Genomic DNA, 12,189 nt, shown 5'->3' with positions numbered 1-12,189 from the left:
TGATGCTCCGCTGTTTATTTCAGCCGCCTGAAGAGTCACGTAGACGCGGTGGGGTGGGGATGCAGTGGGGCGAGGGGTGGGGGCGCCTGCCCTGGCCCCCGGGCCTCTCTCCATCTCCTCTCCTTCTCTCCCCCCTCTCTCCCACTCACTCACTCCTCCTCTCTCCTGTGTCCACCTACGGGTACCCTCTCAGCTCACGAGCCTGGCCCCGTGCAGCCTCCTGCTGCTGGGGGTCCCCACAATGGGGGGAGCGGGCGCTGCTCTCCTCTGCCCCACGGGGCTGCCTCTTGGGCCGGGGGCAGCGCAGGTCCCCAGCCCCCCCAGGCCGGGGGGTGTTGCAGGTTGGGAGCATCCTGGCTCCGAGACGGGCAGAGAACAGGGGGCTTGGCCCAGACCCCGCTTCTCCTCATCCCCAGCATTGCTGCCATGCACCCAGAGAAGTGCCAGCTCCGGGGGGGCTGGCAGTGCCAGTGTGGGGGGATGGGTCCCCACTCCACAGGACGAACTCCGAGCCCGTGCCCGGCGCGGGGAGGGGTCTGCGGGGGGATCCAGAACCTGCTGCTGGGACCGTCCGGCCCTCCAGGGAGCTGGCCCAGGCCACCACCTGCTCCCCCCAGCCCCTCCTGCCTGTCCCCTCCCTCCCTCCTGCCACCGTCCCGGCCCGGGCCTGATCCTGACACTGGCATTGCCGCTGCAAAGCTGCAAAAGCAGAGCGAGCCTTTCAAAGCCAAAGGAGAGAGCCCCGGGGGTGCAGGGGGCCCGGAGGCGGCTGCGTGGGGGGGACCCCTCGGGTAGTGCCGGGGGGGCAAGATGGGGGGAGGAGGGAGGCTTGGCGGCGGGACGGAGGCAGGGACAGAAGGTGCCAGTGGGCTGCCGGAGCAGCCTCCTCTACAGCACTTCGTGCTGCTGCTGGGTCGCCTCGCTCACCACCTGCCGGGAGAGAGGCACCGTGAGACGCCATGCCGTGCCAGCACCGGAGCCCCGAGCGCGGGACAGGTGCTGTGCTGGGCCCCCCCACCTTCCCCCCAACTCCCGGTGCCTCCCTGCACTCACCTCCCCATCACGGGTTTCGATGGTTTTGATCATCACGGTCTTTTTGGTGTGCACCTCGGAGCCACGCTGCTCTGGGCTGGTCTCTGCGGGTGGGAGGACACAGGGGATGGGACCGCGGGGATGTGTGGCATGGGGCCACAGCAGTGGGGCTGGGGCCACTGGGGGGCTTCAGGAGCCCTGGCTTAATCCCCCCTCAGCTCATGGCAACACCCAACCGAGTGTCCCCACACCAGGGGCTTAGTGTGGCACCCGTGGGTCCCCAACCTGCCAGCCTGGCTGCAGCCCCGCAAGAGGGAGATTTGCCCCCACATTGGGTTCCCCCAGGGACTCATCCCAGGTCTTCCTCCTCACGGGATGATGCTCACCTCGGAAATTGAGTGCGGAGGCGAAGGTCTGGTGCATGGGGACGCTGATCCTGCGGGGACACAGAGGGGGGAGCTCAGCATCAGCCAGCCCCAGCCCTCAGGCGGCTGCTCATGGGGTGGGAGCCCCAAAAAAGCTGACCCTGTTGGTCGTCCCACCTTGTCCTGTCCCCCTGCCACTCACCGGTTCTCCTCGCCCTCCAGCAGCTTGCGGTACGTGGCGATCTCCACGTCCAGGGCCATCTTGACGTTGAGCAGGTCCTGGTACTCGCGCAGGTGCCGGGCCATCTCGTCCTTCAGGTGCCGGATCTCCTCCTCCAGCCGGGCGATGGTGTCCTGGTACCCGCCGGCCTCCCCCGCGAAGCGCTCCTCCATCTCCCGCATCTGGCGCATCAGCGAGTCGTTCTGGGGAGACAGGGGGGTTCAGTGAGGGAGGAGATCTGGAGGGGCCAGGGGGCACCTGGGGTGGGAGCTGGGGGTGCTGGGGGGGTCCTAGGGGAGAGCCAGGGACCTGGGGAGAGACGTGGTCAGCCCTGGGCTGGGTCCAGCTGACGTGAGTCCGCGATGGGTAGCTGTCACCCTCCCTCTGCCCAGCACCGGGCAGCAGGGTCTGGCTGGGGCAAGCTGGGCAGGTGCTGGGCAACCCCAGCACCCTCTGCCTGGCTGCCCAGGCCCCCCAGCAAAGCCATCCTACCCCGGTGGGAGGGCACAGAGAAGTGCAGGAGCACCGGGTGGCTGTCCGGTGGTGGCACTGCCAAACTGGTGGCTGCTGGCTGGCTCCTGTGACTGTGACCGTGCTGGAGCGGGACTGTTGTGCCCTGTTTGTTTGCAACCACCTTCTCAGCCTGCAACCAGACACCCTGAGCCCTGCGCCCGCCCGCCCGGAGCCTCCTGGGCTGGGGCACCTTTTGCAATCTGCGCCTTGACGCCGGGGCTCTGCCAAAACACCTCGCAGAGGCCCAGACTGCTGCTGGGGGAGGTGCAGCCCAAATCTGGAAGACGAGTCCCCCCATGCCAGCAACTTGGAGAGCTGGGAAGAGCTCCCCACCCCAGAGATGTCCCAGAGGTCCCCGAGCAGCCCTGGAGCAGCGGGTCCTTGCAGGGAAGCTGGAGGTCTCCCCGACACTGCCCGTGGCTCACCGTGCCCTTGAGGGCATCGATCTCGCAGGTGTAGGACTGGATCTGGTGCCGGTACTCCAGCATCTCCTGTTTCGCCTGCCGCAGTGCGTCGTTGTTCTTGTTGGCCGCCTGCGTCAGGTCAGACACCTGGGGAGAGGCCAGGGTCAGCGGGCACGGTCACCAGGACAGCTGGGTCCTGCCATGCCGGGGCCAGCCCGGAGCCCTCCACGTCTCGCACCTTGGACTTGTACCACTCCTCGGCCTCGGTGATGTTCTTGGCAGCGATGCTCTCGTACTGGGCGCGGATGTCCCGCAGTGCAGCCGTCAGGTCGGGCTTGGAGATGTCCATCTCCACCTGGATGTGCTGCTCCTGCAGCTGAGCCTGCAGCTCCCGGATTTCCTGTAGGGACAAGGTGATGCCTCAGGGCACCCGCTCCGTCCCCCAGCCCCACGGGTGCCCGCAGGAAATGGGGCCGCCCCTGACCTACCTCTTCGTGCACCTTCTTGAGGAAGGCGATCTCCTCCTGCAGGGACTCGATGCGTCTTTCCAGGTCGATGCGTGCCAGCGTGGCCGCATCCACGTCCTGGGGGGACACAGAGTGAAGGGTAGCAGGGGGGTCAACACCCCTGGGGGCGTGGCGGGAGCAGAGGGACCACGTGTTGGGGCTGGAGGGTGCAAAGCTGTGCCCGGGGCCATGCCCTGGTGCTGGGGCTGGGCTGCTAGGGGGAGATGGGAGTGGGAGGGGAGGCAGGGGTCCCATGCCACATGGCGGGGACAGGTACTCACGGCTCTGAAAGCAGCCAGGTTATTCTCAGCCTCCTCCTTCAGCTGGATCTCCTCTTGCAGCCTGGGGGCAGAGAGGGGAGGTCAGGGGCACCTGGAGGGAGCCCCATTCCCCAGCGGCAATGTGCCCCTTCGCCGTCCCCGAGCCCAGCGTGGCCCAGTGGAAAGACGGCAGATTGTCCTGCATTCCTGGCGGGCGGCGGGAGGGCTGGCGGGGGGCCAGGGGCTCTTCCTCCCATTCCCTATTATAGTCAACGCCAGAGAGAGCATAAAGGCATGAGGTCAGCTCGGTGCCACGTGCGCTGCCCCAGCCCTTATAGGGGAGAGTGGCCGGCAGCCGGGGGGACAGGGTGCAGGATCCGGCACAGGGGGCCCAAGGGATGACCACCGGCTGAGCCGTCCTGGGGACAGCAGGAGGACAGGCGGGTCTCAGCGGTGCTGTGGGATGGGGGTATGGAAGGGGGACCGCTGGGGTGTGAGCCCAAGGTCGGGGGTGGGGAGCCGGGCTGTGCCAGGGGAGGTGGCAGTGCCACAGGCTGCTGGGCAGGGGGAAGGCGGCGGGGAGGAGACGGAGGTGCCCAGGCGGTGCTGGCACACGGGGTGACAGGAACCTGACACCCGTTTGTTCTGCACCCTGCTCCTCCCCTGACATTAAGGGATCCTCCATGCTGCCACCCCCAGCCTCCCAGCGTCAGGGGCTCTGCCCCACTGGCACCCCAGCGCCGGCCGTCTGGGGCAGAGGCTGGGGCTGCGAGGGGGAGGCAGCAGGCTGTGTCACCTCCAGGAAATGGGGACTCGGCGTCCCCGGGGCACAGAGGCCAGGAGGGAAGGCGCATACCAGCATCAGATCAAGCGGTTACCACCGAGCATCCACCCCTGTGCTGCCAGGTGCCTCCAGGCTGGTCGGTCCCTGGGGGGTCACTCAGCCCGGCTGCCCCTGCGGCCATTCCCCCTGGCCCCAGCCAGGCCCACGGCATCCCTGGGGGGTCCCCGCAGCTCCCAGGGCACCGTGGACACCCACGGCAGGCCTGGAGCATCCCTAGCCTGCGGAAGTGCGTCCGCTTCCTCCCCTCCCTCCTTCACCTCCGGAGCTGGCGGAGCACCCCCCCAGGTCATCCTCCCCACCGCTTCCTTCCGCCTGCCTGGCTGGCTCTGTCCGTCTGTCCATCCCACAGGCCTCAGTGCACCCATGGGCTGGCCAGCCTTCCCCGGTGTGAGCAGGACAGGGACCCCCGTGGGGGGCACTCTGATCCTCCAGCTCGGGGGGCTCCTGTGGCCCCGCTGCGAGGGAGGGTGCAGGGGACACCCCTGCTGCCAGAGCCGTTCTGCCCGCTGGGTGCTGCCTGGGCACCTGGCAGTGGCCATCCGGAGTGCCCTGCTGAGATGCCCAGGCTGGGGGCACCTCCCTCACCCTGCCCCACGCCGCTGGCCCAGCTCCCCCCCACCTGCCCCACACCATGGGTTGGGGAGCACCCAGCATTGGTGTAGTGGGGTGCAGGTGCCCTTCTCCCTCCCAAAACTTGCAGCCACCGTGCCGGGACCTGGCACCCTGCAAAGTGCCCTGCAGGTGGGTGCAGCCAGTGAGAGGCACGGCCGAGGTGCTGTCCTGTGCCGGGGGACGGGATGAGGGGGACGGAGGAGCGGAGCCACGACAGGCTCCGAGCACAGGGCACAAGGATGGCAGTGAGCACCCGAGAGGCTACCAGGGTGAGCTCTGCCGCCGCCTATCCCTAGGGATGGAGATGCAGGGATAGATGCCCACAGGGACACGCTGGGGCCCCTCCTCACCTCTGCTTGAGTTTCTGCAGGTCATCAAGCAGGTTGTCGCGCTCGACTTCAACACGAGCCCGCTGGCTGGTGAGCAGGTCCACCTGGCGCCGGAGCTCCCGCAGCTCCTCCTCGTACATCTCGGCCACACGGGTGGGCTCCTTGCCCCGCAGGCGGTTCACCTCGGCCACCATGAGGGCATTCTGCTGCTCCAAGAAGCGCACCTTCTCGATGTAGTTGGCGAAGCGGTCATTGAGCTCCTGCAGCTCCACCTTCTCATTAGTGCGGGTCTGGAGGAACTCCTGGTTCATGGCATCGGCCAGGCTGAAGTCCAGCAGCTCGCCGGCACCTTGGTAGGCGCTTTGGTAGGAGCGCAGGGGCGTCACGCGGGTGGTGCGGAAGCTGGACAGGCTGGGGACGGCCGAGGAGCGAGACACCTGGTAGACACGGGAGGTGACGGAGCTGCCGCTGCTGCCCTTGCCCCCGAAGGAGGCACGGGAGAAGACCGGGGAGGCGCCGCCGAAGGCGCGGCGGTACGAAGAGACCCGCTGGCTGGAGGAGTAGGACTGGCACATGGTGGTGGCGTGGGGCGGCGAGGCTGGAGCAGGGAGCAGGCAGCGGGACTGGCGAGCGGCCGGCAGCTCGGCGAGGCTTCGGGAGGGGACCCGCGCTGCCGCTATTTGTATCCTGCTGACATCACTCGCCCCTCCTGCTGCCGGGCAGCTGGGGGATGCTGCTGCGGGGGGGGCGGCTGCCAGCCCCCGCCCACTGCACCTCACCTGCCCGCACCACCAGGCCACGGGCTCCCGGGCGCATGACAACAATGCCCGTAGACCCCCCGGCACCCCCAGACCCCACCGGTGTATCAGCCTCCCCCCAGACCCCCACGGCACTGCCCCATCCCTGGGGGTGTGAGGGGAGGAAGCAGGGCAGGCTGGTGGTGAGCCCCCCAGCACTGCCCAGACCCCCATCGGGGCGCAGTGCCACCCATGGGGGGCCCGGACAGACAGACAGACGGCCTGGGCTGACACCAGGGGGGGAAAAAAGGTGACTCAGCCCTTCACACCATCACTTGCCCCTCCTTGAGCCAGACCCCATGCCCCAGTGGCCCCACTCCCCGAGTTGGCCTTGCGCACCCCAAAATACCCCCGACTGTGCCCTGACCCCCTCCAAAGCAAGAGCACCAGGCTCAGCTCTTCAAATGGGGCCAGACTCCAGCCCCCCCACCCAGAGAGGGGGCAAGGGAGGGCCCTGGGGAGGGGGTGATGTGGGGGGACCCCTGCCCTGAGCATGCTTGTGCTGACCCACCACCCAGCTCCCCCTCTTTCTGATACAGGGGGGCTGAGCGCCAGCCCGGGGCTGGGCACTTTCAGGGTGCTGCTGAGTGACCCTGAGCAGGTGCTGGGTCCAAGCAGCCCTGGTGACGGTGATGTCACCCCCCAGCCCGGGTCCTCGCTCTGGCACATTCCCGAAGCAGCAGGCACCCAACCAAAATAGCCTCCCGAGCTCATACGCGTGGGACATACGTGGTATTTATAGCCGGGGGAGGCACCCTGTTAACCCTTCTTGTGCCAGGCATACGGAGAGTATGGCTGGACGGCGACCCTGCCCGGAGCAGCCCCTGCCCCTCCCTGGTCCCCATCGCCCCGAGAGCAGGACAACATCCCCAGGTCATCCTGGGGTGCTGCAGGCTCTGCTCTGTCTCTTCAGCCTCCTCCTTGGCCTGGCAGTACTTTGGGGAGCAGAAAGCCCAGCCCAGCTCCCCAAACCTTCCCAGAATGGGGAATACCCCAGTTCACCCCAGGACCCCCACCACAGCTTCTCACCTCCTGGACAGGCGATGGGCCAGGGCAGGGACCCCTGGGGCCACGTACAAATCCATGCCAGCTAAAGAGGACATTCTGACAGAGGGGGGATGTGCTGGGGGACCCCCTTGGGGGGATCCTCCTTGCCTGGGCAGCACCCCCTCCTCCCCAGGCCCCCCAGCACACCTGGTGACCCCCAGCCCTGCCCAAGCCGGGCTGTTTTGACTGACATAGCTGGCACAGCCCCAGTGCCTCTGTCCCTGGAGGCCCTGGTGGAGGGGACTACTGTGCCACCATGGACCGGGTGACTCAGCAGCAGGAGCAGCGCTCAGCCCTGCCCAGCCCCGCACCTCCCGGCCCCCCGCCCCGGCTGCAACGCAGATGCCGAGCGATGCTCCCGTGGCAGCATCAGCATGGCAAAGACTTGGCCTTGGTCACGGCAGCATCCTCAACTGCCCTGGCTCCCAGGGGCACTCCTGCCTCCTCCCTGCCAGCCCCCTGCCTCCTGGGGGGCCAGCAAAGATCTGGGCCCTGCAGCCATGCAGAGGCTCGATGCCCTGCATCCAGGCTGCCCCCCCAAGTCCCCCATCCCCTGATCCCCTCCTGACCGCCTAGACGCAGCGTAATGCGGCCGCTTCCCGGAGGGTGCACGCTGCCTGGCGGAGCCTGCCTTTAAAAGGGAAGGTATTTCCAGATGGGGTTGTTTCATCCCAGCACAGGGGGGAGGATGGAAGGGAGGGGGGGGTTGGGGGGTGGGGGGAGAAGATGGAAAAACAGACAGCATCCTTCCTGCTCCTGGCCCTACTCCGAGCGTGCCCTGCACATCCCCGCACGTGTGCCCTGCCTGCCCCATGGGTGCCAGCAGGGTGGCATGCCAGCCCTTGGTGCAGAGAGACAGGTGGGTGCCCACACCAGCGTGGGGGACCCCAGGGGTCTGGGCCAGGACTGTGCCAGCCGTCCCTTCCCATGACCCCATCCCACTGCCCCGCTGGCCGGGTGTGGGGAGGACGGGCCCCCCAGGACTGGTCCAGCGGTGTTTGGCACCCTGTCCTGGTGCTTCAAGCAGGGCTGCAGCGATGCAAACCCCTCCCCCGGCCTGGAGAGCCCTTGTCCCCAGCCCCAGCCCACAGAGCAGGGGGGTGCGGGATTGGGGTGCCCCGGGGAGCGGAAATGCACTCTTGGGCACTGCTGCTAGGGGGGGAGGCGGCTCAGAGGGGCCCTGACCCCGCTCTAGGACAAGCTGTTTGAAGTGGCCTTTCCTCGGCTGCCATGGCAGCCTTCCGGGATGGCTCTGTGCAGGCAGGGGCCCCACGGCTAGCAGAGGGCGGACAGACGCCTCGGACTTTCCACGGCCTCTTAGGAAAGCCCCATCTGCACACGGGACCCGGCGGCACGGGAAGCAGGGGGCGAGGAGCGGGACCGGGGACTCTGCCAGGGTCCCATCCCAGGGAGGTGGCCCCAAGTGCTCCGTGCCAGCTGAAGCCCCGGGGGCTGCGAAAAGCAGAGGGCAGCGGTGCAGGGGTGCAGAGCGGGCAGACAGCGGGAGGGATGCTGCCTCCTGTCCTCTCCAGCCCTCTTCAGCTTCCCCATGGCTCCAGCCCAGGCCGGGCTGACCCAGACCGGCGGAGCCTGGGAAGCGGCCCCTGAGCCCCCGCGCTGGCCCAGCCCCAGCTCCCTCCAGGCCCTGGGAGGAGGCTGCTGCCGGGAAGGCGTCGGGAGCTGGAACGTCAAACAACTCCCTCCGGTCATGACATCCCCGTGAGCGAAGCCAGCTGCATCCCGTGGCCGCCCCTCCTCCCCAGCCCTCCCTCCCCACTGCTCCCCCAGGATTTAAGCAGCCCGGGGAGCTGGGCACAGCCTCCCTGGGCTGCGGGCATCTCAGGGCTTGGAGCCGGGCAGGATGCGGGGACGGGGTGCCAGCCCCTCCTCGGCCCCGTACCCTGCCACCGGGGCCCCCGCGCCCCCCTCACGCCTGGCCCTGGCTCAGGGGTGAGCGGAGGGATGGGAATGAAGCAGCGAGGGCTTCCCCTCCCTCCTGGCCCTCCTGGCCCCCGGCCGTCTCCCTCCATCCCACTCCTTTTACAGCCACGAGCCTCCCAGGCGCCTTTACCCTAAGAGGGAAGGAGTGTGCGGCCCATTCCCCGGCGCTGACAGACCCAGGGCACATGCTATTGTCTAAATAGGAGATGGTTCTCCTTCCCCGCCTGGACAGCGGCCCAGCCCGGCCCGCCAGGGTCCCGGGAGCTGGTGGGTGCCCTGCAGGCTGCAGCCCCCCGCCCGCTGCTCACCCCAGCTGCCCCCATGCCTTCGCCCACCGCAGGGTTCAGGACCGGCAGCGTGGGCGCGCAGCTCGTCTGGCTTGCCCCTGGTGCCCACCCCTGTGTCTCCAGGTGATGGGGGTGTTGGGGACGATGGCCTGTCTCCAAGTGGCACAGGCATGCTGGGGGTGCCTGGCTGCCCCAGGGCATGTGGGGATGCTGGGGGTGTCCAGCTATCCCCCGTAACCTGTATGGATGCTGGGGGGTGCTTGCTTGCCCCCCTGAGCCTATGTAGGTCCTCAAGGTGAGTTGCCTCCGTGGTCCATGAGGATGCTGGGGGGACCTGTTGCCCCCGGGGCCATGTGGATGCTGGAGGAGACCAGCTACCTCCGTGTCCATGCGGATGCTCGAGGCATATGCCTGCCCACACCACTCATCTCCAGCTGGCCCTGCGATCCATGGGGATGCTGGGGGTGTTCACCCATGCCCGCAGCCCAGGGGCAGGCTGAGAATGTCCACTGACTCTTGTGGTCTGTGGGGACATTCACCTGTTCCGGTGGCCACGGGTGTGCCAGGGGTGCCCAAAGCCCTCGCAATCCACGTGGATGTAGGGATGGCTGGCTGCCCTCGTGGTCCATGAGGATGCTGGGGTGTCTGTCTGCCCTCCCGCAGGCCTCGGTAGCATCACCCATGCCAGTGAGATGAGGTAGCGGTTACCCGCTGCATCACTGGCGGCTCATGTAAGGCATGGCGGCCATTCGCTCAGCCTCCAGCAATGCCCGGGCAGTGATTTCACTTTCCCATGCTCAGACACGTGGGCCGGGATGGGGGGGGACCGCCTCGATGAGTGCCATCCCTGCACTCATCCTGGCAGGGCAGGCAGGGAGGGGGTCCGGGCAGCCTGGCAGGCAGTGGGGGAAGGGGGCGGCACTTCCTGGAGCTCGGCTGTGTTTACCAGCTCTGTCCTGGGCCGTGTCTCCGTTAACCCCTTCCAGCGGGGCTCAGCTCCGGCTGCCCATCCCCAGAGCCACCCGCCGCCCCAGGGAATGCTTCCTAGAGCAAAGTCTGCACGGCACCCCACCCTGGGCTGCCAGGGGATGTGGGAAGGGGCACGGTGCCCTGCCCCACCGGTCCTGTCCCTGCCAGGCACCCCTGGGCACACGTGAGCCCAGCAGCGGGGTGCAAACACCCCGAGGAGGAGTTGGCGCATGGCAGTTCTGGGGGGCAGCCTGGGGCTCCCTGATGCACTGTGGGGGGGTCCGTGGGGCAGAGAGGGATGGAGACAGGAGCAGTGCCTTCCCAGAAGCGCGGTGATGGGGGGCGGCCGTGGCAGGTGCTGTGCAGCCCCCGGCATCCAGCCAGGGGTGAGTCAGAGCCCACCCGGAAATAGCCAGCGGGAGCTTTTTCTGGAAGCCCCGCTGCTCCAGGAATAGCTGCGGCATGCCAAGGCGCTGCCCTTTGCTCGCGCCTGCGGGGCTGGGCAAGGGCCACACCCGGCCCTGCCACTCACCCCCTGCTCCGGCCACCCCGGATCCAGGCACCCCCTGCTCCCACACCCACCCCCCCGGGACCCATCTGGCCCAGGCATCAGCATCCTCCAGGCACCCACCCGTTTCAGGCAGCCACCGGCTGGGGGGTCCATGGGCTCCAGGCACCCACGCTGCAGATGTCCTCAGGTGTCCCCCAGGCATGGCCTGGGGACCACCTGGCAGCACCCAGCCCTGAGCAGGGTGCCTGCAGCAGCTGGGGGTCATGCTGGCAGGAAGAGCAGGGGGACGGCTGCCTGGCACCCATGTCCCTTCGGCAGGAGGCTGCCGGGCAGAGGGCGCGTGTGGCCCAGCTCCGAGCTGGGGTGCTGGGTGCCTGCTCCCAACCTGGTCCCGTCTCAGTGGGGCGCTGGCCCTGTGTTTTGCTGTGGTGGCTCTGGTTGACATGGAGACCCTCCAGCTGTCTGCTTGCGGGGTGCCAGGGGGTGGGGGTGCTCATTCCCTTTTGTGGGGAGGGAAAGGCAGGTGCTGGGGGCTGGGAGCATAAATCCAGGGCTGTCGTGTGTTCCCCGCACGGCAGGTCCCGGGGTCAGGGACAGCAGGACCGCCAGTTTCCAGTCCCCAGGACACGGACAGCATCTCCGGCTAACAGGGTGCCCATGCTCATGACTCAAGAGCTGGGAATCCGGCTGGCACCGAGCACCTGCACCCCACTGCAGGGGACACAGCCAAGGGCACGAGCCACCCCGATCCATGCCAGGCCCAGGAGTCCCATCCCCTGGATGTGCTCAGGCTGTGCCCCTCCTGGGGCTGGCAGGCAGCTGGGGTCCGCCCTGCCACCGTCCCAACTCCCAGCACCCCTGCGCAGCGCTGTCACTCAGGGGTATTGGTCCCCACGTGGCACCAAGGGCTTGTGTCTTGTTTTCTGTGAAGGCTGGGCAGGGGAGCAGCAATGATGGGGGGGCTGCAGTGTGGCTTACACCAGCTACTCACCCCAAAGACCCCCAGCCTTTGGGAAGCATGTGCATTCCCCTGAGCACTTGCACCCCTGGGCAGCGCAGGGACAGGGTGTTTCAGGGCGGCCCCTACTCACCCGGTGCCGGGTTGGGGCACTGAACTCCCATGGATCGGGGTGGCTCCTGCCCTTGGCTGTGTCCCCTGCAGTGGGGTTTTGGGTTTCCATCAGTGCTTGTGCATGATTTCCCAGCAATGGGTGTCTTCCCGGCAATGGGTGCACGGCCTTAGGAGGGACGTGGCAGCCTGTGAGCAGAGCATGGGGCCCAGGTGCTTGGTGCCAAGTTGGGGCACCCCAGGGCAGCACAGGGTGACCATCCCTGGGGAGCCCATCCCCGCCCCTTGGCTCCCACCCCAGCCCCTCCTGGCTATGCCCAGCTTCTACCCACCCAGCCCCCAGCTCCGCCCTGGCTTTGGCAGGCGCCTGGTTTGCCTGGCCCCGGACCGGGGTGCAGAGTGCGGGGTGCGGGGTCAGGGTGCGGGGTCAGGGTGCGCGCCGTCGGGCCGCCCGGGCGCGTTCCTCCGCGCCAGCAGGGGGCG

The 12,189-nt window shown here is 68.0% G+C and overlaps 1 protein-coding gene across 1 annotated transcript; it reads right to left on the bottom strand.

The window, feature by feature from the left end:
- DES (desmin) lies at positions 1 to 5,734 on the bottom strand. The gene is made up of 9 exons (XM_075153048.1): positions 5,107 to 5,734; positions 3,322 to 3,382; positions 3,023 to 3,118; positions 2,773 to 2,934; positions 2,556 to 2,681; positions 1,600 to 1,820; positions 1,419 to 1,468; positions 1,054 to 1,136; positions 1 to 930 (listed from the first exon to the last, which is right to left on the bottom strand). The coding sequence occupies exons 1-9, from the start codon at positions 5,658 to 5,660 to the stop codon at positions 889 to 891; spliced, it is 1,395 nt and encodes a 464-aa protein (XP_075009149.1). The 5' UTR covers positions 5,661 to 5,734; the 3' UTR covers positions 1 to 888.
- Between the last annotated feature and the right edge of the window lie 6,455 nt (positions 5,735 to 12,189).

This window comes from Calonectris borealis, chromosome 6 (genome assembly GCF_964195595.1).
Source record: "Calonectris borealis chromosome 6, bCalBor7.hap1.2, whole genome shotgun sequence".
Classification (NCBI taxonomy): domain Eukaryota; kingdom Metazoa; phylum Chordata; class Aves; order Procellariiformes; family Procellariidae; genus Calonectris; species Calonectris borealis.
The sequence above is the reverse complement of the archived record's forward strand: the minus strand, read 5'-3'. Positions and strand labels throughout refer to the sequence as shown.

Bases quoted from the DNA above. Each gene is read 5' to 3' on its own strand.
- DES (XM_075153048.1), bottom strand. From the start codon at position 5,660: ATGTGCCAGTCCTACTCCTCCAGCCAGCGGGTCTCTTCGTACCGCCGC. The intron at 2,935-3,022 runs GTAGGTCAGGGG...TTGTCCCTACAG, and splicing joins TCAAGAAGGTGCACGAAGAG to GAAATCCGGGAGCTGCAGGC. The intron at 1,137-1,418 runs GTGAGCATCATC...TCCCACCCGCAG, and splicing joins CTCCGCACTCAATTTCCGAG to AGACCAGCCCAGAGCAGCGT.